Source organism: Molothrus ater, chromosome 12, assembly GCF_012460135.2.
Source record: "Molothrus ater isolate BHLD 08-10-18 breed brown headed cowbird chromosome 12, BPBGC_Mater_1.1, whole genome shotgun sequence".
In the NCBI taxonomy this organism is placed as follows: Eukaryota; Metazoa; Chordata; class Aves; order Passeriformes; family Icteridae; genus Molothrus; species Molothrus ater.
The window spans coordinates 1,492,377-1,519,345 of NC_050489.2; the positions used below are offsets into that span (position 1 = coordinate 1,492,377).

General features: G+C 42.5%; 1 protein-coding gene across 1 annotated transcript; it reads right to left on the reverse strand.

The window, feature by feature from the left end:
• DYNC1LI2 (dynein cytoplasmic 1 light intermediate chain 2) lies at positions 1 to 26,540 on the reverse strand. The gene is made up of 13 exons (XM_036390198.1): positions 26,418 to 26,540; positions 25,709 to 25,782; positions 25,175 to 25,291; positions 19,129 to 19,359; positions 12,867 to 13,033; positions 12,438 to 12,531; positions 11,698 to 11,833; positions 11,268 to 11,379; positions 10,533 to 10,592; positions 9,762 to 9,803; positions 9,231 to 9,348; positions 8,141 to 8,257; positions 1 to 3,000 (listed from the first exon to the last, which is right to left on the reverse strand). Exons 1-13 carry the CDS (start codon positions 26,510 to 26,512, stop codon positions 2,894 to 2,896), a joined length of 1,470 nt encoding a protein of 489 aa, XP_036246091.1. The 5' UTR covers positions 26,513 to 26,540; the 3' UTR covers positions 1 to 2,893.
• Between the last annotated feature and the right edge of the window lie 429 nt (positions 26,541 to 26,969).

Sequence of the window (26,969 nt, forward strand, 5' to 3'; positions counted from 1 at the left end):
GCAGTCTGGATTCATGTTTATTGAAGCCAGTAATTAAAGACGTCCTCATTTTGCCAGCACTAGAAAGCAAGGTTCCACATGACTGCATACTGCACCTGGTTAAAGCCATACAAGTGGACTAAGGTTTGTTTCATACATTTGCAGTCCTAATTGTAAGTTGGAAGAAAAACCAATAAACTTAGTATACAGGACAGTGAACTTTCATTTACAGCATGTATATTGTTAAGTTCACGATGTACAGAGCAGTCACTTTCAACGTAGTTAAATTAAATAAAATATGAAATTCTGTTCAGTTTAAACAGTTTTGTTTTGTTTTTTTAATGCCAATAAAAAAAAGTGCAAACTTAAAATCAAGCAGCATAACCACAGCATTTTTATGGAGGGCCAATCTTTAAAGTTTTCTATTTGCTTCAAGTTGAATGCTTTCATTTCTTGTTTTCTTAGTTTAAACATGAACAGTAGATGCAGTCACTATAATGCATATAAATATAGGCATATAATAGTTTAAACAGTCTACCATACAAGTGTATCTGCAAAGAAAATGAAGTTTCACTTGAAAATGTAAAGGCTGTTTGCATTTGGCCTTTGGTTCCAATGCTTGAAGACACCAGAATAACAAGTGTGCAGCTCACCAAAGCCAGCAGACTTTGGCACCCACAGGATGCTACATTACTTACACCTCTCTTTAGTAAACTAGGAGCATTCACTTGCAATTAGAAACTGGAAATCTGTCCCTGTTTTGTCTTTCTTCAAAGCTGGTAAGTTATGACACAGTAACAGTTTTGATCAGTTTTAGTATACTCAACATTTTTATACATATGGAAAATACTTCCATTGTAAGTTTTAGCCATATTGCTAGAAAAGTGCTTATCAGGTTAGATGACAAAAAAGGCAGTTTCAGACTGAGGTTTTCAAACTATGCCATTACAATCACACACTTTAGTTTTCTTGTCCAATTTTTGATGGTTTAGTCTCCAATCTCACTTCTCAATGTCAGAAGGACAGTGTGTAACTACTTCTGGTGTGGTAACTTGCAACTGGCACCCATTACACCAGAAAGTGCATCCACATCACCATCAGCCAGCCACAGTCTTAGTCTAACTGTTATCTAGACAACTGTATAACTTCAGGTCATACCATTTCTTAAAAAAGTAAAAAAAAAACCCAAAACAAAAACAAAAACCAAAACCAAAAATAGAGTATTTTCAACAAAAAAACTGGCACAAGTAACATACTCATGATAATGTTTGTCAAAGAGGCAAGTAAATACTCTTAGCTTTCTAGATGTCTAGACAGACTCACAGGAACAGCTTCTTGCTGTAACAGGAGTTGAGGTTAACACCCAGCACTGTGTTAGTGGTCAGTCTAATTCTTATCTTAAAGTAACAATATATATTAGGGAAGTTATATCCAGACATCAGATTTAGTACAACAAGTTCATATTAATAAAAAGTAAACTCTGTATAATTCAAATTGTGGTTTTTCCCTTCAGCATTAAGAGCACAGAATATGCTTGGTATTTTTAATTTCTGGTAGTGTGTCCATGTAAAACAAGCATACTGTGTACAAAATCAAAGTGCCATTTCAGTAACCACTGCAGCTGTGTTTGTTTGTACAGAATGAGGGTTTATGTGACCATGGACAGGGCTCCCTTAGAGCAACGGGGACAACCACAACCCATCTTTTCAAATGAAATGCTACATGAAAGAAAACACAAAACAACTTCTTCAGGATGTCCATCGTGTACACATTCATACTTTTTAGGTTACCTTCAGAATTGGAGTTGGCTGCACCTGCAGCAGATGTGGTTGGAACTAGGGCCTTGAAAGTTTTTTTTAAAAACCTCCATAGGTGTAAGGCAGGAATCCATTTTAGCTTGGTAGCTAATATTTAGTTACAAAAAAGTAAGAAAGAAAAATACTGAGAGTGGTCTGTAGCACATTTCATTATGGGAAAATGATCTGTCACCCACCATTCTTCATAGGCCAGCCTCTTGGCATAAAAAAGGCAGAAGCTATCAGAAAACAGGATTTAAAATTAAATACAAATTGCCAAACTACTGTTTTTCAAATAAAACCAAACAGTGACTGTTTGTACTACAGTGCACAATAAGTTCAAGCACCTTCTAAAGACACATCACATACTGTGCCAGGCACTTGGAGCTAAACAAGTTTAGTTTCTCCCTTTGTCAGCTACACCAGAAAGGGCATCCACACTCTTAAGACTTCTTTAAAAACTAAAACAAGATTTATAACAAGAATAAATTCCCATGGTTCTTAGTGTTTGGCCTGGAATTCTCCAATGTAAAGTAGTCTTTTAAAAACAGTGACTATTTACCCCCTGTGAAACACAGGATTTGACAACATTGCTCCTCTCCAGTCAATCCAACATTCTGGTTTCTCGCTGTCCCAAATCCGTTTCCCCTTTCAGGGCTCCATTCCCCACCTTGGCTTCTTTCCCCCAGTTAATGCTGCTCCACCACCACCACTCCAAGAATATAATGCATTGCAAACATACAAGTAGCCAATTCCAGAAACTCTGAAAGAGGGTTTCAGTTCTCTTCCTTGCCTCGTGTGCAGTCAGTAGTACTTTTAAGAGAATTCTCCATTTTGCTTCTCTGTGTTCTTCACAACAGGAAATGCAGCTGCACCTGCTTTACCTCCAAACCAAAAGAATTGCCCTATATAAACTCTAAATGGTTATCTTATACAGAGGGATTTTATATGCAAACTTCCTGAATGTGCACTTTTTACTGGGACAAGGCAATGATGTAGTAAGCTCATTTCCCCTGCCCCGAGAAAACTGATAGCATCTGCCATAGCAGAAAATTCCTGGTCTTATCAGATCACTATACATAGTTATTTGGTCATTTACATCTGCATTGTTCTGCCCATCAAGCCTCGTTCTCTGTTGGAGGAGAGTTTGTTGTTACCATGGGGTCAGGCTTGCGAGTGATCCTGTCCAGCTCCTCCTGAGCATTTGCCAAAACTGTCTTTTGTCCTGGAGAGAAAAAGAACACAAAGCAAATGAGTTTCAATGAAATGTTTTAACCAAGAAGCACAAGTGTTCAATAAATCACCTTTAGATGACAATATATTATTTATTTCTCATTATTTTGCCACTTTCCCAAGGCCACAGAGCCTGGCACAATGTAGGGTATTTTTTGTGTAAAGACTGATACTCAGGTTTGATTCACTTTAAAGAGATGAAAAGCTGAACTACACACCAGGCAAAAGCACAACACTCCCAGGGATATGTTTATAGCAACTAACATTTCAAAATAACTATATTTAGAATCTTCCATAAAAATCAACCACACACAATTCTACTATTGGCATTGATAGCAAGGACTTTATTTAAACCCAACTTTTAAGCACAAGGTATGTAGGACACTTGCTGAAAAAGAAATCCCATTTATTTGGTTGCACTTGTACCTACTGCATTTGAATATGAAATAAGTAACAGGAAGAGCTCTGATATCTGCAGACAACACTTCTCCCTTCAAAAGGGGACAGGAATTGTGTACTCATGTAATATCTCCAAGCAGGCATTTCAAAGCACTTCTTCAATTGGAACCAGACACACTGAAGTATTTCATGGGAAGGCATATCTTACATTTCTATATTAGACTCAAAACTTTTAAACAATTCCCTAATTGAACCATCAGCTTACTTCAGTGTTCCTGAAAATTATAAACCCACAGACAAATTCATCACCAAAATTGGAACAATATATCCTAATGCATGGAGCATACAACCATTTAAGATTAAAAAGCTATATTTTTAGACAAAAAGTAGATTATATAACCATGTACAGATCCCTTACATAGCCAAAGAATTTAACAAGCATCTGTTTTCCAGCTCAAATGTGTGTGAAATATTAGGTGGATTTTTTCCAGGGTACATGCTGAAAACATTAAGAAGGCAAGATTTGACTGGTAGAGATTCAAGTGTTTTTTTCCAAAGTACAAAGACATAACCAAGTTAAAAGGTTACCTTTAATCACTAGAAAGGTTTTATAAGCCACAGCACTCTACACAGTATCTACTCAAAGTAGGAGTATTTAAGCAAAATTTAGGAGTTAGTACATTAATTAATGCACTGTAACAGAACTTAAAATACAAAACACTTCATGTGTAGATTAACGGCACCTGGGAGTTTAAAAAGCCTAAACCCTAAAACAATAAAGGCCACACAAAATCCTCACTTAAACAAGAGCAGATCTAAACAAAAACCATGACTTTGTTTTTTATGCTGGATGAACTGGCTCCTTGGGGCTCCAACATAACCCCAAGCAGTGTCCTGCAAATACCTCGTGTGGGCAGGAAGAACTCTCCCAATGCAGGGGAACATACCCCCCTTTCCTACCACAGGGAGCACCTTCCAAAGGAGAAGAAATACAGGGAGCAGTTTTTAAGAAAATAAGAGTTTCCCCTCAATTATGAATGAGAGTGACACTTGCTTTCAGTTTCCCTATAAATTTCAAGGAGTGATTCAGTGAGATGTGTTCTGGACAATTCCATGCCCCCAGTTCTGTACAATTCCCCATGCTAGAACAGAGTGAGCAGGGAACCTGAGTTCTTTATCCTCTGTACAGGAATAGAGAGGGAAGGCAGCCTTAGAATTTGCAAGAATCTTCTTGTGAATATAAATGAAATAACTGTGTGGCTATAGAAGTTCATATGCAGAAAAATAATCCACCACAGAAATAACCAATTGAAGTGTTTTGAAATATCATGGTCTAGACATTAAAGAGTCCAGAAACAAAGGCAAACAAGAAGCATGGCATAGCAGGACAAATGGACATGACACTGCCCAGAAGAGAGATTTTTCTCAGGTAAGAGCTGCCACAGTAGAAACCAATCCATCAATGAGGCTGACCAGTATTGTGAGACCCACATTGTCACTCATGCTGGGACAGAATCTCAACATTTCAACCTCAGGCTGTTCCTAGCTATGAGAGAAACAGATGGTCTCTTTAAAGCTAAATATTTTTGTCATCAACCTTCTGAAAACATCAGGCTCTTTAAACAGTTGAGACATTTGAAATGCTTACAAAGATAATTTTAGCACAGAGATCATTTACAGATTGCACAGAGGATGCTGCTGGAAATAATGCTTTCTCCAGGATGTTCTGATGTTCTGCTCTACTCTTCCACCAAGGAACAGGAGGAAGAGTAGAGTCTTCTGCTCTCACCAGCACCAGGTACCTCACAAACCCAACAAGAGGGAGCAGCATGAGGAGCCCTTACCTGCTCAGCACAGTTGAATCTTACACTGGTTCACACAAGGTGTGAGCACAGCAGGTGCCAAGGACAGGCACCTTCTCCTGTGAGTGAAAGCCAGCTGTTCTGTTCCCAAAGCCAGGAAAGGAATAGGAGCTGCCAGCTCAATGTAGCCAAGAAAAGCCAAGCTTGAGATCATTCAGGAGAAGCACTTCCACCCAAGCAAGAGAACTGCTGCAGCAGGCACTACAGCAAGGGAGACCTGCAGAGCTCAGTACAATATTCTGATCATTGTGTTCAGGACAAGAATAAGCCAATGATGGGAACTAATGAAGAAACTAGTGGGGAAAACAGAGCTCAGCCTCTAGCAGGAGACCAGAACTTTCTAATTTAGCCTATCAAAATCAAAGTTAAGGAAGGATGTATGATTGCTGTCTCTACATGTTTCAGGACAGAAATTATCTATTCCAATTAGAAGTTAATGCTGACACAAGAAAAAAAAATAACAAAAAAGCTTGTTATCTTTGAAAGTCCTGGAAGGAATAGTGTTCTAGAAGACTTCTAGAGTACAGCCCATTATAGACAAGTTTAGCAGTTCTCCCAGAAAATGCAGTTATGTTTTAGGTGCTTAGAACAGCCTACAAGCCCAACAAGCAACAGGGTCTGTCCTGACAGGTTCTGCCAAGCCACCCACATTTCTATGACAGGATAACAGGTCCTGTGCAGAAGGGAGAAGTGGTTGATATCACATCTCACATCATCCTCACAGAAATAAACTTTAAAAGAAAAGCCTTGATATTTCAGAGAAAATGAATGGATTTTAATTAATAAAATTACTCATTAATTATCCATAGCACTGGTCAGTACTTTTATTCAGCAATCTACCATGGCCTGCTGTTGAAGAGAGCAGATATGTAGGAAAGTGTGCCTGAAGAGACAACAATTGATTTGGAAAGATAGGATTGGGGGAAAAGTCATTTACATAAATTACCAAAGGAATGCATGATGATAGAATGGAAAACAATGATTAAGCAAACACACAAGCTTTTGAGACACTGAATCTGATACAGACTAGAAACCCAACTTCCAGGAGACATAAATGTATTAAACTGGCTGAATTGTTATAGAAGATCCTGCTCAGTGCCACAGAGCTGAACTCAAAGCTGTGTCCCCCTGAGAGATGTGAACAGAACACATCTCTAGCACAGATCAGCTCACCCCTTCTCAGGGCAGGCAGGGCCTTGTCTGCCAGCCCCAGCTGTTTCTGAGCACAAAGCAAACAGGGTGAGCAGAGAGCCAGGGGGACAGAACTGTCACAGCCAGACAACATGGCCTGCACACACATCTGTTCTTGCAGCCCACACACAAGTCACAGGCCAAGGGGGACAGCTTCCAAACCCAAACACTGCTGCAAACACAAAGAGGCTACTCTGAACTCCACTGCCACCCAAACAAGACCAAGAGTACTGGGGTTCAGAAAGACTGGGCAAAGGAAAAAATAACTGAGAAATTAGTACTGGAATAGGCTTCCTGGAGAGGTGGCATTACAGCTTTTATTTCTGGGTTTGATTTTTAATCACTAGCCAGGTACTCCCCAACTGACTTTGCTTCAGGTAGAAAGCATGGGTGAAATAACACCTAAAAATAATTCCAGTTCTATCTCTACAAAATTTATTTTGACTTTGTGAGTAAAACATGAGGCTGCATTTGATGAAGCAGGGGACATCTTTCAGTGTTTAACTGAAGAGGGGATTCTGCATTATGAAAGAATTAGTTCAGTGTTTTATAACCTGGAAACAATATTATTATGGAAATAATATAATACAAATCCCTTTTGTTATCTTCATCATAATTAAATTTAATAAAGACAAAATTACAGGATTCATCATGCTGAAACAAAACCCCCAAAAATCACACCTGACTTGCTGTAAGTCCAATCCTAGGCATTTCTGAACTTTTAGAAGATGAAATGTCATATATAAATCTTCCCAGTTAAAAAGAAATTTTAAAATACCCAGACTCCAACTGCCTTGGCTCTCTGACTGACAGAACCATCAGTGTGGCTGGGAGCAGATATTTCTCATTTCCAGTTCAGAAAGCCTTACTTTGCCCTCTCAGCTGTGGGTTTGAGGAACTGTGGGTTTGGCATCACCATTAACACCCACAAGATTGCACAAGCTTGGGATCAGAAGGAGTGCATCTATCAATAATTTAATAGGAAAAGAATTCTGGAAGGAAAGCTCCTGAACATTCAGTGTGATGGGATGCCAGTATTGAACAGAAACAGAATCAAAGCAGTAAATTCCATCTGTCAGGTGGACAATGTATTTTGCACCACCAAGGTCTGGGTAGGTACCAACCACTCTGCCAGGTTTCTTTCATTTTCACTGAACTGCTGCATTATTTATCAGCAAGGATCTCCCACAGTGCAGTCACAGCACACACACAGAAGGCACCCATTTGTCAGTGTTACCAGCTGTGCTGGATTGCAATAAAATTCTAAATAATTAATGAGTGAACAACTTCAAGCTGTCACAAGCAGTGATTCATTTCAGCTTGAACTCTGGGGAGATTTCAATAGTTTCACTGCTAACTCCAGCCCAAACCCAAAGAACTGCATCTCCTTTGCAAAAGTGAAGCATCAAGAAAAGAAAGGAAGGAATTCTGAAGTTGAAAAATAAATCAGCACTTCCAGCATAGGATCAAGACTCAAATGTCACTGAAATCCCAGCGGTGCAACTTCACTAAAGAATAAGAGAATTTAACAGAAGCCCTGGAGTTGTGATGTAGCAGCAGTTTAGTTCTTCTTTTAAAGACATTTTGTACTGTCATCTGTCAAGGTCCATCACTTTCCTGACCAGTGTAAGAGACACACCCAGGGACCAAGGAGCCAAATAAACAATTAAAAACAATTACCTGATTTCTTGGCTGTGCTTTGCACTCCTCCAGCACCAGGACTTCCAGGAGAGCCAGTCTTTTTGCTCAAGAGACTGTTAAAGAAACTAGCCAAGACTCCTTCACTTGCAGCATTATCTAAAGAAAAAAGCAAATATCCATTACACAGAACAGTGGGAGCTGGTAAATTATAACCTATTTTCACACAGATACAAATCTCTTGCCAATCAAGGAAATAAACCTCAGCTCTGAGAAAATCTGTCCTTTGTTCAGTTTGAATACCCCAGTCCTTTGCATACCTTGGCATAGGCAGAGATGGCTGAATGCACATTCCTGCTTTTCTGGAATGATGGGGGGTGTAATGAAATTTTAATCTAAATATTTGTACATTTTAAAGCTTTTAATAAATGTAAAAGCCAAGAGCAAGATTATTAAGTACAGACATAAAATTCAAAGACTAATAAGCCCATTAACAACTTGCACAGATGTTCTAGTACAGCCTTTCATGCCACACTGCTTTTAACAAATCCAAACTTGGCAATTCAGCAATGAGACAGGATGCAGAAGGGCATTTTAGCCCCTGGAAGCGAGGCATGGCCCTACAGTGCACAACAAAAAACATCACTGGCCCTGCAGACTTTCTTAATGCCCAGAGGGTAAAGAAGCCCCTCCATACCATGGAGCTGCATGTCAGGGAAAGATCTCATTTCCAAGTGCCTCCATCTGCCACAGCAAATGTCATTCCAGAGAGGGCTTAGCAGAACAGAGCTTGCTGTGGATTCCAGAATAAGTGATAGGAAGTATAAAACTATTCATAGTTTAGAGCAGTCTCCACCCTAATAATCCACCTGATTCATAATAAATGTATTGAGGCAATTTAAGGAAATTAGGATGCATTTGACCTCTGTCTGACTGCTTGGCAGTAACAGAACTCTATTCCAAGTCACACAAATGACCAGAAAAGAAAAACAATCCAAACTTATGTCATAAATGCATTTCTGTTATTAAACTACCTATATAATTAGTGAGTAAGTACCCAAATCTTTCTACAGAAGAGGATTCATGTTAAGGGAAATAACACATGATAGAACAGTAAAATGCTCATTCATACTTTTAATATTTGGATCTGGTTTCTTAACTGATGTGATTGGTGAGGCACTGGGTACATTGGTGGGACCAGCTCTGCCTTGAGTCCTTGGGGATCCTGCAGGGCCTCTTGCAGGAGATTCCTTAAAAAGTCCAAATCACACACATCAGAAAAGAATTTCAAAGGATTAGTTATGTTAAGCAAGTTTAACATCACATACATTTTCAGCCTTTCTACTGCCACTGTAGTGATGCACACTGGAGAAAGAAAACAAACAAGCACCCCAAATATCAGTTATTTTGGGAATGTGCCACTACTACAGGAAAGGCTGAATCACAGCAGGAAATTTTCAGTTCAATAATCCAATGTTTCCACAGTGAATTCATAAGCAACATTTTAAAATATTGCCTCATTATTTATTTCCTTTCTGCAGTTTGCAGAGATTATGTAGGTTACATTTAAATATAAAAAATGGATCTCTGCAGGTTAGACTCATTCCCTTTTTCCCTTCAAGGAAACAAAACACCTCCTACTCTTTTCCTTGGATCTACTTACTGATGCTCTTGTAGGCGTTGCTGGCTGTTTGGCAAGGAATGACTGCAAAAACAACATATTAGCATATTAAATAGATTTGAAAGAATACAGAGGAATAAAATACAGTGAAGCTGAGTAACCATAAATTTACTTGATCTTTTTCCTGATATTTACAGGATTCCTCTTTGATATTTCCATACTTCCTCACTCTGCCTCTAGAGGACTGACTGCAAGGAGTAAATAAGCTTTGGGCCTTTGTTTCACACAGCCAGCCCAGAACTCAAAGCCAAAATCACAGACACCCCAGTCTGTAACCTCCAGGACATTTATAATCCTGGATAGGGACGTATTGCTATATTTTTAAAACTACAGAGTAATAAAGAAAATAACAAATTACAGCATAGCCAAATTTGACACAATAAAGTCTTTCAAACCTCTGGCTGTAAGGAAACTGCAATGCTCAGATGTTAGGTTTTAAAAGTATTTCTATTTCACAGATCAATACAACTGTGTGGTGAAATACAAAGCCTCTTCTTCCTCTTCTCCTTTGACACGTACATTCTGTTTTCAGCATATCTTCCCTTCAACTTGCCAAGTTAAGTGACCACATTTCCTACTTGCATTTGTTAGAATAAAGTCTTACTTCACAATTACATCTGAATTTGCAAAGCTGAGAAACACCAGCCTACCTGGTGATTTAAATGAGGAATGAAAAACTAAAGGCAATATCAAGGGAGAAATTAAAGTGAAATCTTACATACTAAGGACTTATATTCATTCTTCCATTCTTACCTGCTGCTTCATAAGAAATACTTGCTCATCTTCTGCTGCCAGCTCTTTATCATGGACTAACTGTTGAACAAAACATTTTGTTGTTATAAGTAAAAACTGAAATTATTGTAACTAGTTTTTATGCTTTGGTGATCAAAAGGGAAGAGAGAGAGGCAAATCTTTAAGACTACTGTTCCCTTTTTTTTTAAACTGTTCTTTCCCATTTAAAATAATAGTACCATTAAAGAAGTTGCCATTAAAAAATAGTGTAAAATAAAAAATATTGGAGTAGATGAACAGTGATGCCAGAACTGTCCTACAGAGATGAGCACTTGGTAAGTAGCCACAGTCTTCTTTTTAAGTTTGGAGATTGATCTCATCAGCATCTCTTTAATGAGCTGAGATGATCTTGCTTTGCCTTTGCATGGCAACCTCAAAGCCATGAGTACAAGTGGAAATGTCCTACAAGAGAATTCTCCATTTTCTGGGTGTGTTTCCACCCCATGCATGGAAAAATGGTAAATGTAAAAATAGCTATTCCTGGACTGCCTTTCATTCAATAAGGTGAATGGCTTCTGGGTTTGCTTGCAGTATTTTAAATAACTAATAAATGAAAGCCTGACATTTCACATATTTAGATTAAAAAAAAAGAGTTACATTTATATTTGGAGTTCCTCAATATTAACAGTCCTTAGCAGTCATTCGAGCAAACTCTACTTATTTGTTGGGGTACAGAAAGAAATAACCCCTTTTTACCTTTCTTACAGGAGGTTTTACAATGAAGTCCTCATATGCATCTTCTGGTTTTACTGTTGTGAAGTTTTCATGTAAAATGGCAATTTTCTTCTCATTGTCCCAACCAGCAGGTCTGTAAAGAAAATAAAGCTTTACTTTTTCTGCAGCTTCTACAGAGAACATTTATTTACTGCCCTCTACTTAAACAAGGCAATTTTCTTACAGATCAGCCCTATTACTCAGCTAAATTCCAAGGATACAAAACCAGGAGTGATATAGTCTGAGTCAAGTAATATGCACTAAGTTGCTGTTTAAATTTGGGATTCCACAAGACTTGCATACTAAGTTTTTGAACAACATACCATTTAATTTACTTTTATATCCAGGTTACATGCAGTGCAGTGCTAAATAAACCCCCCCTGGCACCATGCTGCTTGTCCCAGTGACTCACATAAAAACTGCATCCTTCTCTACCACTAAGGCAGGCGTGGTAAACTGGAAACCGTAGGTTTTATGTACAATGTACTTATACAACAGGTCAAGGTTCTTCTCCTCCTTAACTGATGTATAAATCAAGGCAGCCCCATCTGGGCTTCTGGCTAAGGAAAATTAGGTAATATACAGTTTCTAAATTACAACGAGAATTTCAAAACAGGAATTAATAGATTTATAGCTACTAACTAGGCAAAACTAGAGACATTAAGTATACAGGAGTGAAGGGGACATAACAGGGCAAGGCTCATGGCACTTTTCAGTGACATACACAGAAATTATCCATCCTCCCAGGTTTACATGGAAACTGAGTCCTACTTCACTTGGAAAAAGTCAAAAGCTTAATGCACACATGACATCTCAGGCTTACATGGAAATTGCAATTTCTGAGGGGAAAACCAAGAAAGAACATTTCACAAAATGTAAGGCAAACCCTTTGTAAAAGAACAAAAGGTCTAAGTCCCATGCACAACTTAAAAACTATAAATATTTTATACATCTGTCAACGTTTTCAAAAAACCAAACTATATACATACTTATCTAAGGTTAGGTATGTGTAGCATATACCCTAACCAATAACTAAATACCAAGCAACCTTGCAGAGCAATTTCTTGGACAAATGTAATGTGCAATTCAACAGGAAAACATCTCTTCTTGCCTGCAGATTAGAGGCAATGTCCTCAGCACAGAAAAGGATACACTGTAAGCAGAACCTGCGGATGTGTGACTGAATGAAGTCAAAGTGTTCTTCCCTGTAGTCGTGCTCCTTCTCCAGGACGCTCACTGCATCACACTGGGAGAGGCAGGTAAACAAACCAGAAATTCAGGCATTTCACCCCAGCACGTCTTAAAACACCTCCCTTAATCTTACACACTCCCATCACATTTACTTTGAGCCTCTGGTTCTAAAATAGCGCTGATAAATCAAACCCTAAAGTAATTAAATATAATTGATAAAGTTATTACTATTCCATCAAAGCAAAAATTGATGTCGATGGCAGAAGCTCACTTGTAGAACAAACCCCTCCACTGTTAATCCAGAATTCATCCTGCATGTCTGCAGAAAGCCTGTCTTTACCAGAGCAGCAATGAAAGGCAGCAGAGCAGCAAAGAGAAGCAGAGCCTCACTTTAGTGCACACCACGAGCACGGGAACGCCCAGGTTGTGAGTCAGCACGTTGTCTCCGAGGGGAAGGGACACGTGTTCGTCCTCCTGGCCAGACGAGGGGCCTCTCCTCTGTGGTGATCCTTGGTAACCTTCTTCAGGTTCTACATACTCCTGAAACTCCTTCATGACTATTAAAAGAGAGAGATTCTTAGGCTGCAACAAAGGAACTAGCTCTTTTTAAACCATAATTAATCTACAACTAACTAGAAATCTCAAGGTTTTTTTCTTTTACATTTTTGTACTACATGAGAACTGAATGCAAGTTAAGCCTCGTTGCCCTTTCCAACAGCACAATACTCCTCCACCAAAACTTACTGGAAGCTAAATCAAGTGGGATCTGGAGTCATTATAAATAATTACAATTATTTGCAAAAATGTGTATTCCCAAACGTTTCATTATAGGGCAGTTGACAACAGAAAACATAAATGTGGTCTAGCAACAGAGCCTATATCCTGTAATTTGTACCTACTGTGGAAGAAAGCATGGTGAAAATATAAATGTACACAGAAAACACCAACCTGAAACAGCCACTTTTCCTTATGAACAATTACTTTAGTTCCTATTACTCTGCATTTCTGTTGCAGGCATCCAGTGCTAGAAATATAAAACCTATCTGCATAAACACAGACTACTCAAGAGCATCTGCAGGCTACCTGAAGAGACTCAGCTGCATTCTGGAAAACTACAGTGGGGTCCAGAGGAAACTCGATGCTTTTTATGGATTAGTATTTTAATTTTATTGCAACAGTATTTATGGCAATAGTATTAAGGCCATTTTGGAAATGCTCTGTGAACCCACACATGCTTTATCAAATGTGGGCTGCAATCTACACTTTAATGTCTTTTATTCAAGATCAAAGCCACAGACCAGCTAAATCTGTGTCCTGGGTGTGGCTGCTCCAGGCACTCACTGCCCCGAGGCCCTGGGCTCTCCTCCTCCTCACTCAGCCATAAGGAACCCTCAGGAAAGAGCCAAGCAAACTCCATGATCTGCTCCCACAAGGCTTCCTTCATTTTAGAAACAGTGGGAGCAGAGTGACTCTAGGGGACAGTCTTAGAAAAGCCACCAGTGTCCAGCCCAGCCACACAGAGAGGCTGCTCAGAACACCCTCTGGACCAGGGAAGGAACTGCAATGAGCCTCTTGAGCTTTAGGAAGTGGCAAAACCTCAGGGAAGCTTCTTATACAAGCCTTGCAAAAAGAAGTCATGGTACCTCTTCAAAACAGGAACCATTCCTGCAATGGCATGGTTGCGTGGAAGGAAGAACAAATCAGAAAACTCTTCTGTTTAAAGCTGCACAATCTACAATGTTTAGCTGAAATATAAAATTGTGTGATTCTTGTGGAAGAGAACTCCATTCCAGAGAAAAGCCTAGAAACCCCAAACTAAATACAGACCATAAGACTTCCAATCACAAATTCAATATATGCCAGGGTGCAAGGAAATACAAACAAATGAAAATGTTCGGTTCCCTTTAACATGGGGAGACAGTGCCTTCTTGTGGAGAAGAAACAGCAGTGCTCCAAAGGATGCTGTCTCCAGGACTGTTTCTTAGTCAGCTACAGTAAATCAAGATTCCATCATACATTCTGCACATTCCACGTGTTTATTATCTCACCAAAAGCATTTAACTAGAAAAGGAGTTTTTTGAAGTGCCACTTTCCTTTATTAGCTTTCCCATCACTATTTACTTTTGAGGCCAAGTGTATTAGAGCAGTTCAGATGAGTCTCTCTGACTTAATCACACAGAAAAGACTATTTGACAATACAGCTCTCAATTTACCATAGCATTATAATCAGACAGGATTCCTTTCCTGGGTTTTGTTCATATCAAAGCAAAATAATCTTTTCTTTACTGAGCATAAACCCCTTCATATTTGGGGAAAAAGGCCTCTCCTGAAAAGAATAACAGTCAACAACATGAGAAAACACAAGATGCTCTAAGAATTTTAGAAATGTAAGTAAGAGCAAATGCAACATGGAAATTTCAGAAGTCTGATGGTTTCAACCTCATGAATTTCTGCTGAATGGGAATGAAGGGCATAATCCCAAGAGCCACAGCTCCCAGCCCCACCTCTGCCCAGGAGCCAGCAGGACCCAGCAGCAGCACCAAGGCCACACCTCAGACACAGAGGGAGAAGCCCCCTCCAAGCCCTGCCCGTGGAGCTGAGCTCTGTGTGCATTCCCAGGGATGCACCTGGCCTGGCATTAACCCTGCCAGCCATGGAGCAATGGGACACAACACTGGGGCCAACAGGGGCAGCTCTGAGCAAACAGCTGCTGAGTGAACAGAAGGCACCAGCCAGAGCAGGAACCCTGAGCACACAGACAGCACCTCAAGTCAGGCACAAGTGGGAGTTCCTGACAGCAACAGGCTCTTCAACACTGCTCCAGGCTTCCACTCAACCCCCATTCCCTTCTGAACTTAGTCCTAAGAAATCCAAGTGAACCTGAACCCCAGGCACTGTTGGATGCTCCAATGAACAAACTGCACTCTCACAAAGTAATAAAGCAGCTCACTGCAGTTCAAATTTTCTTTGACACACAGCAATTTCATACTTTTTCTTACCTCCCACGGCTATGTCTCATTTGAGCTCTATTCTCAGGCTTTTGATGGACATAAAGTTGTGCATCCAAACAGCTCATAAAATCTTTTATTTTTCCATTTTTTCTAATGAGCCATGAATATTAGCTCCTCCCCATAGTTCTAATTGAGGAATCATCCTCTATATCGTATGGAAAACAACCATTTTCTTTATTAAGAAATAGTGAAAATTACTTTAGTTTAAGGTTTTTCAACAGGAAATACCCCTAAGATGATGCACATAAAATAGGAAGCCAGAAAAACAACAGTTCCTCTGGAAATCTGTAAAATTCTGCCACCCCTCACTAAGGTTGAGTACTCAGAATGGCCTATTATGTTAATAAAATTCTCACCAGGTGATGATGTGCCATTGAAATCCCACCTCCACTACAGAGTGCTCATTTATTTACCAAACTTGTGGCTCTTTATAGAGTTTTGCATTGAACACAGCAAATGAAAGCGAGCTTCCAGCAAAATGTTTTGTTGCTGTTGTTCACACAAGGCACTGCAAGGTAACTCCACCAAAAACTGCTGCATCACTCAGGACATGCATTCACTAGAAGCATCACTGAGACAGCAATCCACAATTATTAGCTTTGGTTGTTCCAGTAACAGTAATCTGCTCAGGCTTGGAGTGCTCTTCAACTGCAATGTGGAAATGCAGGCAAATACTGCAACTTAATGGATAAAGCCCAAAGGCCCTGAAGAGCAAAATGAGAAAAATGAAGAATGTTTTTCTGAGACAATCATTCCATATTTACATTCTTCAAAGTTTCACAATCACTTTTAGCTTTTTTTGTGCCCTATCTTTACTGATCATTAAAAATTTTAGTCTTGTGAAAAGAATTCCTAGACAAAAGATACCTGGATAAACTATTTTTAAAAAATCTTTTAGCTTAAGAAATCTTTCAGCTCTATGTCAAATCAGAAAAGCAAAAAGGTAGACAATCTAAAACTAATTCAGCTTGAATAGGACAAAACATGTTATTTTGTTTCTATTCTTTAGCTTCAAACAGCCCAGAGGTCATTGGTGTAATTGCCACTTTACCAGTACACCTCCTTTCTGCAGGTCTTGATTGCTGACAGCCACCTTATCTGCTCTGCTGTCTTAAAAAGGGAGGCAATATCCTTGAAATAATTATTCAAATATGTGTTATTCAAATAATGAATTACCACAACTGAGCCTGAATTAAATGGGCATAGTTGACACTATGTACCTGACTCCACATCAGCCAAGCTATTAGCAAGGAATAGGAGGAGCTCAGGGATGGAGTGAGTGCAGCAGGCACTGCTCTGGGCACATTCCAAGAAGGCAGCCTTGGCCTCCACGTGTGTCCTGCTGCCCACTCTGGAAGCTCTTTAACTCCAGAGGGAAGCTTCTCACCCAGCCAGGCAAGCCAAGAGTCAGAATCTCAAGCAGCAAACACAGGAGCAAGGGCTGGGTGCAGAAAGGCCTCCCCAACCCTGCCAGCAGAGACAAGCAGTCCAAAGTCCAACTGCACTGACAAGGGTGAGCTAACAAAGCATCTCTGGAAACTCTGAGGACCTTAGCAAGGGAGAAGGAACAACCTTGCAGCACTTCCAGTGGATGCCATGGGGCAGGACTGGGCAGTGTTCCCCAGGGCTCCTGGTGCTGAGTGTGACAGCCAGGAAAGCACTGGGGACATTCAGCTGGGGATGGAGGAGCAGGATAAGGGAATACTCTGCTGGAGAAGTCAGGTGGTCTTATGCTGCAGGGGGCTTAAATTTAGCACATCCCATCACTCTGCACTCCATTTCTGTGTTTCAACTGCCCTCATGTGAACTTTATTATCCAGTTTTTACATATTTGGGCTGTTGCAAGCCAGTGACTTCATTTTCTAAGTTGCAGCCTACCCCAGGAGGCGCAGGCAGCGGGATTTCAGTGAGGAGAGCTTTGCTGTGCAGCTTCAGGATGGGCAGCAGTCCCAAGGCAGTCACCAGGCACGTGGGCAGTACCCTGGCCAGTGCATTACCCTGACACAGTTACCATGGGCCCTTCCTCAGGAGGGGCTGCCAAGAGAATTACAGGACATGGTGGCCAAAGTTGTGAGCACAGAGCTGGCCCTAGGGACAGTCTGCAAGAAGCCAGAGATGTGTCCAGGTGACACAAGGGTCCAGCACAAGGCCTGAGAACAGGAGATGGAAAACTGAAGACATCAAGGCCCTGTGTGCCACAGCTGAGCCAGGGGATGGCACTGGAGCCAGGCACGGGGAACTCAGGCCCTCCCCCATCTCCTCTCCCCTGACTCCAGGAGAGCTCAGAACAAACCAGGAGTTTCTATCACACTCTAGAATTCCCTGTCTAAGATACCACTATTGGAAAGCCTTCTAAGTTCCTCAGACAGGGCACCCAAGCTTTGCCATAGCTCCTTCACACACAGAGTGCACTCTGAAGCCAAGGCTGAAAAGCTTCTCCTTCCAAAAGGAAAATTCAAGTGCATAAACTCACCCTTTATTTGGATAGCCATAACGTTTGCAGTGTCCCACAAATGTGCAAATTGTGTTAAGTGGTGGATTTTGAAACTAGAATTGCCTTTCCATTTCCCATTCCAAAAAATCTCTGACACACTTTTTTTCCTCCTAAAAACTCTCATATTTTGCTTTTTGTTTAAATGTAACCTAATGATCAAACCCGGGTGGTTTCAATCATTAAGTATAAACTGCAGCTGGTATGCTGTAGGTACAAGGCTTCTGGGAACATAATATTTAACATTCAGAAAGGATTATCAGCTATACAAATACACCTGAGTGGCCACAGGTCAAACAGATCACACTGCTCCCTGTGGTAGCTCAGGAACCTACCAGACCATATTTGCAAGGGTTCCACACTCCAGCAGAGAGAGCCACCAGGAGCAAAAGCAGCAAGCACAAAGGATCAGTCTGAATCTACTTCATCTGAAAGGACTGGAAGTTGCTAAGGTCTTTTCCACTAAAGAAATTTCTTTTGGAGTAATTCAATATGAAAACAGAAAAAAAAAAATCTCAAGAAACATTCAATGCTACTTTAGGAAAGCGCTGCAGGATCCAATACTGCAACAATGACTGCGTGCCAGGGCTAGATTCCATCCTGCCATGGATATGCCAGGAAAGAAGGTTAATTTATACAACATTCCTAAAGTCACAGGGTAGGAATGGTGTAGTGAGACACAATTAGCTGCACCAGGTTCACAGAAACCAGAACCAGTTCTGAGCCACCAGAAAAAACAAGGGCAGAGAGACTTTCTGTAAGACAAGCACAGTATGGGAATGGGACCTGGCTGAGATATCACAGCAAGCAGACAGCTCACTTCATCACTGAATTTTGTCACCATCTTTTAAAAACTGAATCTGTCATTTTATTATTTTTTTTAATTGCCCTTTTTAAAAATCATATTATCAAAATCTCATTATTGCCCAGGATCTAGACCAATATTTCACCTGATGTTTTGTCAGCACAGCAAAACTAAGAAGAGTTGTTTTAAAGCCTAACACAGTATATTTGAATTAGTGTTGCAATCACAACTTAAGAGTAATTTTTATCCAACCCATTCTCAAAACACTGACCCAAAGAAATCCATCAAATGTTGTGAGAGCTAATTAAAAAACCAACAGCAATGTATGGATGCACAAAGACTTACACTTCTGCTCCATGTGCCTCATCTCTTCTGGAGGAATTTTCATCTTATCAATGTGTTCTTGCAAGACACTGGCCCATTTCTGTAAAGACTCCATAACAGTCCAAGGTCTAGACATATCTGCAACAAAGACCACGATGGTGTCCTGCAGGGATTCAGCAGAAACGGCGAACTTCAGCAGCCCTTTGTGGTACAGGTCTCCATCCAGGATCCAGACGTTGCAGCGAGTGTGATCTGAAAGGAAAAGGCACAGTTGGAAGCCAGCAGATGCCAGGGCTTGCTTTGCCAGGCTGGGAATGACCAGGTGAGAGCATCAGTGCTCAGCAGAAGGAGCAGAGCCAGCTACCAGCACACTGTGCCTGCTTATTTATAAGACAGTTCCTGTGTAAATGCCTATATTAGTCAGAAATGCTTTCATTTCTGGGTTCAGAACATTTTCCTTAAAAAAATAATTTCTCTTCTTGAGCTTTTAGTCAGGACAGTTTTTAATCGCTGCACAACATTCCTGCATTAGAAACAAGCCCAGGGAACCCAGAACACAGGGGATGTGTAAGTAAGGCCCAAAGGGGTGGCCCTGGCCCAGCCCAGCAGGGGATGAACGCTGCCCTCGGTGTCTCCCAGACACATAAGCTGGTTTCACACACTCAAGAAACTGCCCAGCAGAAATAAGCTGCAAACAAGATAGCAGCAATAAGCAGCTTAAGTTTCTAGCACAGGAGTGGGAGGAGCAAATACAGGATGAACTCCCCACCTTCCCAACAAGGTTGTGCCACCTGCTCTTAACTCACACTGACTTAACACCAGCTCCTTCTGCAGGCTCCTGACCAAATGAGCACTGGGGAAATGACCTGGTATTGCAGCTTTTGTGGTTCTTCCACAAGTGTTTTTGATAGTGGCAGGATGCTTCTTTGGAATGCAAGGCAGAGTAGAGGGGGATCAGCTGGGTCAGACAGCTGGCATTTTACCCCAAAACTGAACTCTTGGCAGGAGTATAAGAACTGAAAAAGAAGTTTCCTCCAGAAATGATGTATCAGCATGAACAACCAATTCTTCCAAATTAAAAAAAAAATAGGAAAAAAAAAAAAGAGAAGGAGAGAGGGAACATTATCCTCAGAACTTCCTCCTGAAGAGGAACAACTTCATTGTTTCTATCTTCTAGATTCTTCTTAGTACCCCTCCCTAAGTATTCCCCATTTTACTACAGTTATCCAGAGGGATCAGTGAGTCTCTCTTGCACTACATACACAATATGTCACTTCTGAAACACAGAGATCTGCAAACCAGCCACTGCAGCACCCAGATTTTCAAAGCAGCTCCTGAGCTTCATAATTACCCTGTCTCACTGTACTTCTGTGTCCTGAATCTTTCAGCTTCACAAAATAAATCCAGTTACTATGGCTATCATAACTTTATTCTGGGCAGGAATCCACCCCTCTTGACTGCAGAAAAAGGCAAAAGCTTGGCTAAGAAACCTGGAGGAAAAAAAGATGACAGATATATACATCCTACCTGTTTAATCAGGCCTTGGACAAAATGACTGAGCAGCCCAGTTTCAGACATCTCATCCAGGTGCTGTATGTGGCAGTCTACATTTCGCACTTGTTGTAAGTTCTGTTGGGCTGTCCTAAGACATTCCAACATCAGCCATCACACAAACAGGCCAACAGCCACGCTGTGAACTTACAGCTCCTCTCACTGCCAGCTGCACCCCTCAATTCACTCTACAGTGATCAGTGAGGGTAAGCCCTGTGGAGCTCAGAAATGCACAAATGAAATATCTGTGCAGGACTCTCTGCATCCTAGAACCATCCTGTGTACATGCCCTAAAGCAGCAGCTTCCCAGGAAATAAAACCCCGTGAGCTTTCTATGAGCTAACAGTTATTAATAGACAGGGACTGTGTGTATGTACAACTGTCTCCTTGGAGCATGAATGGAAGTTTTGAAAACCCAATGCAAATCTATCCACACTTCATGCAAGTTTACGGCTTTAAGCAGCACTGATGGATTCTCCTGTGGGGAATATGCTGCAGAAAAGACTCTCACACCTTGGCAAGTTAGAAAAATTAATAATATCCAAATTCACTGCTTCTAAGTCTTCTTTTAAAGCCAATATCTAAGGTTAAAATTGTTTTGTTTGCTATGCACCTTTGTTCCCCTTATGGATTTAGTTTTTGCTTAACATGTGGAATGCAGACTGGAACTAGAATACAGGAGGAACTACCACTCACAGTCAATCTGCTAGGAAGCCTTGCACTCACATTAAAATGTACTCTGTATGTAAAGGAAAGGTTTTGCTCCTTTCCAACAGGACAGAGGAATGTCTTGTGATTCACATTTGCTAAAACATAAAACATAAAAATACACCACTGGGTGCTCATAATGTGGCAAGGACTTGGTGGTAAATTCAGCTTTGTCAGCACCACATCAAGCTCATACTTAGTCATGAATGTTAACTGGGCCTTTCTTACTGGCCATGCCAATATACAAAAACAGAGCAAACAATTACCAGGTCCTGTTGGAAAAGCAGAAGCAACTTATCACAGGCTATTACAAAAGCTGCTAAAATCACATCTCTAAATCCTGTCAATATTCCATTGTCCCTTTAGTCTTGAAAAAGATTTTCCAGCTTTGATGAATTTTATTGCACATGGTTGATTCTGTGAACTGCAACTACATCTGTATCTACTCAAAAGATATCAGTGGCAATTACATATCCCTTGCTCAAGCTGTGAAGAGAAACAAAAAAGGAGAAAACTTTCAAGAAAACCATTTTAAAGATGTTGACCAAAAAAAAAAAAAAGACCATTTTCTCATTAGAAACTATTAGAAACTAGTGCAGCAGCAAGACTTGGCTCAATCTGGAACAACCAGTTCAGCTGGAATATGCATATGATATGGCTGAAGCCAGTCCAAACCTGAGGCAAAACCCAAGACTGCTTTGTTTTGTTACAGGCAAGAATGCAACCCCAGAATGGCTCCTCTTCCCTGCACACTGGGCACAGGAGAGGTGCATCTGTAGCCTGGCAGGTGAGAAATGTCCCTGTGGTGCTTGTGGCTCCAGCTGACACACACAGAGCACAGAGCAGGCCATGCAGTCCTGGCTCCCTGCTCTGCTCTACATCCCCACTGTAACTCTGCCCTGCAAGGGCCTCTGAAAGCTACTCTGGAAACACAGATCCTTTAGGAAAATTGTGCACAGCTTCTCTTCTATGTCCTATGAATTCAGATTCTCAGTCCTCAAAAGCAGACTAACCAGTAGAGACAAAAACCAGCTGTTCATCAGCAAGACAGGCAAAAAACTGAAATTTGCCACACTCCCTGAGAAATTCCACTAATGGAGGACTCTGGGGCCTGAGCTCCAGGATCAGTTACTGCTCAAAGCTAAGTTTGCAGGCAGTGCTATAAATGCTTTCATCCAGATGAACTACAGTGTCATGAATGCAGGAGCAGCCATATGCTCTAAGGATAATGTAGCTGGGGATTTAGGAGAATCCTCTCTCTCCCAGGATTGCTTCTCAGGTCTCTCCAAACCTCTTCTTGAGCAAATGCCTTGGTCTAGGCAGCATTTGGGATAGTGATAAAATATAACTTTAAAACAAAAAGGTATCTTTTTAGATACCTTTTTATTTTAAAGGAAAGAGACTTTTCAGACAGAGATTCAGTAGCAGACTTGGACTCTAAGTATCCTGAGCCCTGGGAACCGAAGCCCACAAGTCACACTGAGCAGTGACACCTGGCAGAGCTGGAGCAGCTGGGCAGAGCACAGTGCCCATGTGCCTCCACTGCCAGGAAACCAGCAGGGGACATGGAAAGAACACAGTCTGTGGGTACCTCTGTGAGCCACGGGGGCCTGCAGGCAGAGATACTCCCTGGACTTTCCTACAAACCAACAAGAACAATTTAATTGCGGAGCTGATCTTAAGGAGGAAAGTAACAGTAAACTAAGATTGCATCCAGCAATCCAGAAATATTCTACTTTAGATGTAGGAGCAGCCAGGTTCACACATCCCTTGAAGAGGAATGGGGAGGGGAGACCATGGCATAGGGAACAACAGAGATTTTCCCTAAGCTTTCCAAGGGGAAGTGGGAAGTAGATAATGAATGACTCAGCATTATGAGGAAAATATTTCTCCTGGACAGAGTAAACTTATCTGAAGTGAAGAAGAATAAGACTAAGAGGGCAAATAAATCTTCTATCACCTGGGAAGGAAGCTGAGATCATCTCACTCCACTGCAGAGTTTCAGTTACCAGTGTTGACCTGGAACCCCTGGAAATCTTTGTGATCTGGTCTTGGTTAGGTTGGAGTCTAATAAAAAGCAGAGACCCTCAGAACCACTCATCTGCTCCTGAATGTGTACTCTGATGTTCTTTATGGCTCCCAGAATTGTGGGTCAATTATAAAGCCTTTGTTCCCCAATCTGGATCTGAGCATACATTCATCTGAAGCACACAGAGAGTTTAAAAACCAAATCCAAACCTGTCCTAGAGAAGAAAGAGTGTTATCTCTGCCTGCTGGGAGGTCCTGACCCACTTTGCTATTTATTTTGCTTGTGGATGACACTAATGAGACAGAAAGGAAAAAGGCACGTATTATTAGCTCCTAACACACCCATTAGAGGATGCATGAAGACCTGAATTGGCCAGCTGAGCCTGTAGTCAGTCAAAAAGATCTCTTTTTCCTGCTAGTGAGTTCTTATGACAGGCCTCTCCTAATCACTTCAAATACTTATCACTTTCAGCCACTCAGGAATAGCCCCAAAATATTTCCAGTGTAGGAATACACTTGAGGTTTGATAGATAACACCAGGAAAAATAGCACAGCAAACATTTTTCTGCTTATAATAGCATCTCCTTTGAAGCTGCAATAGGCCTGGTGACACAGGCTGTCTCAGCCCTCCTAATCATAGGGGCTTTTTCCACCCTGAAGTGTTTATGCAGAACTAAAGCAGATTTTGCATGGTGGAAAAGCCCTTACAGCCAGAACCTGAAGAAGCACCTAAAATTACAACCCAAAAGATTTTTAGGAACTGCAAGGAGGCCCCTGGAAGATTTGGCAATGTACTCATCCTTTCATTGTGCCTAACAGTATCCAAAGGGAGCTTCCTGCCACGTGAGTGCAGGCCCAATCTCCATAACAACCACTCACATATGGCACTTAATCACTCCTGCAAGCCTCAGTGCATCTCCAGTTTCAAAATACCATTATAGGATCTTCCTACTTGCTCCCAGGAACAGGGCATGAACCACCACCACTGCTTCCCTCTTCTGAGCTCTGAAGGAGGTCATGAATAGGAAGACTTGCATTCCCCATTTTTACAGACAATCACCCCAAGGAGGCCAAGCAGCTTGCCCAAAATGAGATCAGCAGAAGCACATTTAGGAGCAAAGGTAACGAACTCACTCCCCATCTCCTCCTGTCCCCAACCTTCTCAAAAATATGAGTAATCTCATCATGAGGCCTGTTTTTAAATGGTCCCTTGGTATAATCTCCCTCCATACAGTAGAGAGACCAGAGATCAGCAGCAGCAACAAAAAGACAAGGGGCAAAAAGCAAAGAGATCAGCTCCAGCTTGAGAAAAGTAAACACTAATTCTGACTTTAAGTTCTGTTCTTCACTCAGTCAACTAAAGCAAAACATCTGTTAGCGAACCAAAATTCCACACACAGCCCCTATGAGAAACACCCTGTGCCCAGAAATCCATGCTGAGCATGAAATTCTCAGGGATGTATCTCTCCCTTTCTCTGGTCACACAGTAGCCACAGCAATGCCACTGCAGCTGCTACAAAGACACCATCAGCAAAGGGACCTCCCCTAGCCCAGAAGAGATCCCCAGAGCTGCCCTGCCCCAGGCACAGGGTCAGGCTCTCAGAGGGGCAGGAGGGAGAACAGACATGGACTGTAAAAAATGGACACAGCTCCAAAACTCCCAGCGCCACCAGCTGAACCAGCTAGTGGGGCGTAGCCCAGAACACACTCATCAAACCACAATTATTAAAACAGCATGGCAGCTACTTAATTAAAGAGATTGCATTTGAAACAAACTTACCATCTCTGTCTTCATCATGAATATTCAGATACAAGTATTCCAGTCCTCTTCCTTTCTTGCCGTGCTCTGCTCCCTGTATTTTAGCCATGAGTGTGGTTTTGCCTGAACCATCATCACCTGCCAGTAAGTTTGTAGAGGAAAAAAGACACCTTCAGAATTACATCTGACTTCACAGAAAAGATTTTTTCACAACTTGCTTAATTAATGAGAAACATCCTTGTACACTTCTGAATCACAGTTATTTGCTGTTCTCTTTCAAGTATTTCAGCTAAATCCAGTGGCTTATACCAGAACAATAAGAATGAAGAACTATCTTATTCTCTATTATTACTTAAAATAGGCTATAAATCTAACAGTGGAAATGAAAGAGAAAGCAGATCTATAAGCACAAGACAAGACCATAAATCAAATTACATAACCCAACTGTAACGAACCCATGTGTCAGTTTGCACTAATCGGTGTTTGAAATACACTTTGTTTCTATAAATAAAAAAGCAACAAACCAACACCCAACTGGTCACGCGTGTTACTTACCGAAAACAAGAATATTCTTGCCCGATGGCAATTTAGATCTGGACCGTGTGGAGACTTCGCTGAGGATGGAGGACCTGGGGAAGCAGCAGAGCGGCCGCGTTACCGGCTGTGACAGCACCATGAGCTCAGCACATCCGCACCCACAGCCGGCACATGCGGGCTGTGGACGAGCAGGGCTGTCACAGCCACAGGCCAACTGCACTCTGAAGCACACAAGTGTGCCACCTTCTACACAAGAGCTTTTATGATTTCTAAACCACGGGCAGGGACATTTAAAGTTCTCCTCCCTTGCAAGAGGCCGCAATACTGCAGAACATTACTTTTCAACTAACTCTCATCACAATCGATTGATGTATTCGACATACGTCCTTCTGCCACGATAGGTATTTTTTAAAGCGTTCTTTAGAAATAAAAGCCGAAAACACACGAGATCGCCTTTGCCGGAGGCGGCCCCGCGGACGTCCCGCAGAGCCGCGGTCCCGGGCCCCGCTCCCCCGCTCTGCGTCACCCCCGTACTCCCGTCCCTGGGCCCGCGGGGTTCCCGTCACGCACGCCCGGGCCCCCCGGCGCTGTCCCCGGGCCCCGCCGCCGCCGCCGCCCGCGAGACCCAAGCGCGGCCCCGGCCGGCCGAGAGCCCGCGCTCCGCTTCAGCCCAGCGGAGCCCGGGCTCACCCGGCCGTGCAGGCCCCGGGCGGCCGCGGGCGCTCACCAGAGGTTCTGCCCCTCGTCCTCCTCGCCGGGCAGCTCGGCCCCGCCGGGCCCGTCCGGCCCCAGCAGCTTCTTCTCCGCCAGCACCGGCGCCATCTTGGAGCCGCCACAAAGAGTGACTTCACCGGGCCGCGAGGACCCCGCCCCGCCCCGCCCGCCCGCGCGCGCCGCCGGCCCCGCCGGCCCCCGCGCCCCGCGGCCGCCCCGCCGGCCCCGCGCGCGCCGCGCCCGCCCCGCGATCAGGCGGTGCCCGGGCAGCCCCGGCCGCGGCCCGCCCTGCGCGCGCCGGCCTGGGGCCGCCAGCGCCCCCTGCTGCCCGCGGGAGCGGCACCGCTCGGGAACCTCCGCCCGCACCCCGGCACCGCTCGGGAAATTCCTACTGCACCCCGGCACCGCTCGGGAACCTCCGCCCGCACCCCGGCACCGCTCGGGAAACTCCGCCCAACACCCCGGCACCGCTCCGGAAACTCCTACTGCACCCCGGCACCGCTCGGGAACCTCCGCCCGCACCCCGGCACCGCTCGGGAACCTCCTCCCGCACTCCGGCACCGCT

What these genes read in the sequence shown, in the direction of transcription:
- DYNC1LI2 (XM_036390198.1), bottom strand. Translation starts at nt 26,512, where the DNA reads ATGGCGCCGGTGCTGGCGGAGAAGAAGCTGCTGGGGCCGGACGGGCCC. An exon ending in GAGGCACATGGAGCAGAAGT is followed by an intron (nt 13,034 to 19,128) that starts GTAAGTCTTTGT and finishes CTCTTTTAATAG; the next exon opens with TCATGAAGGAGTTTCAGGAG. An exon ending in TAAAACCTCCTGTAAGAAAG is followed by an intron (nt 10,593 to 11,267) that starts GTAAAAAGGGGT and finishes TTTGTTCAACAG; the next exon opens with TTAGTCCATGATAAAGAGCT.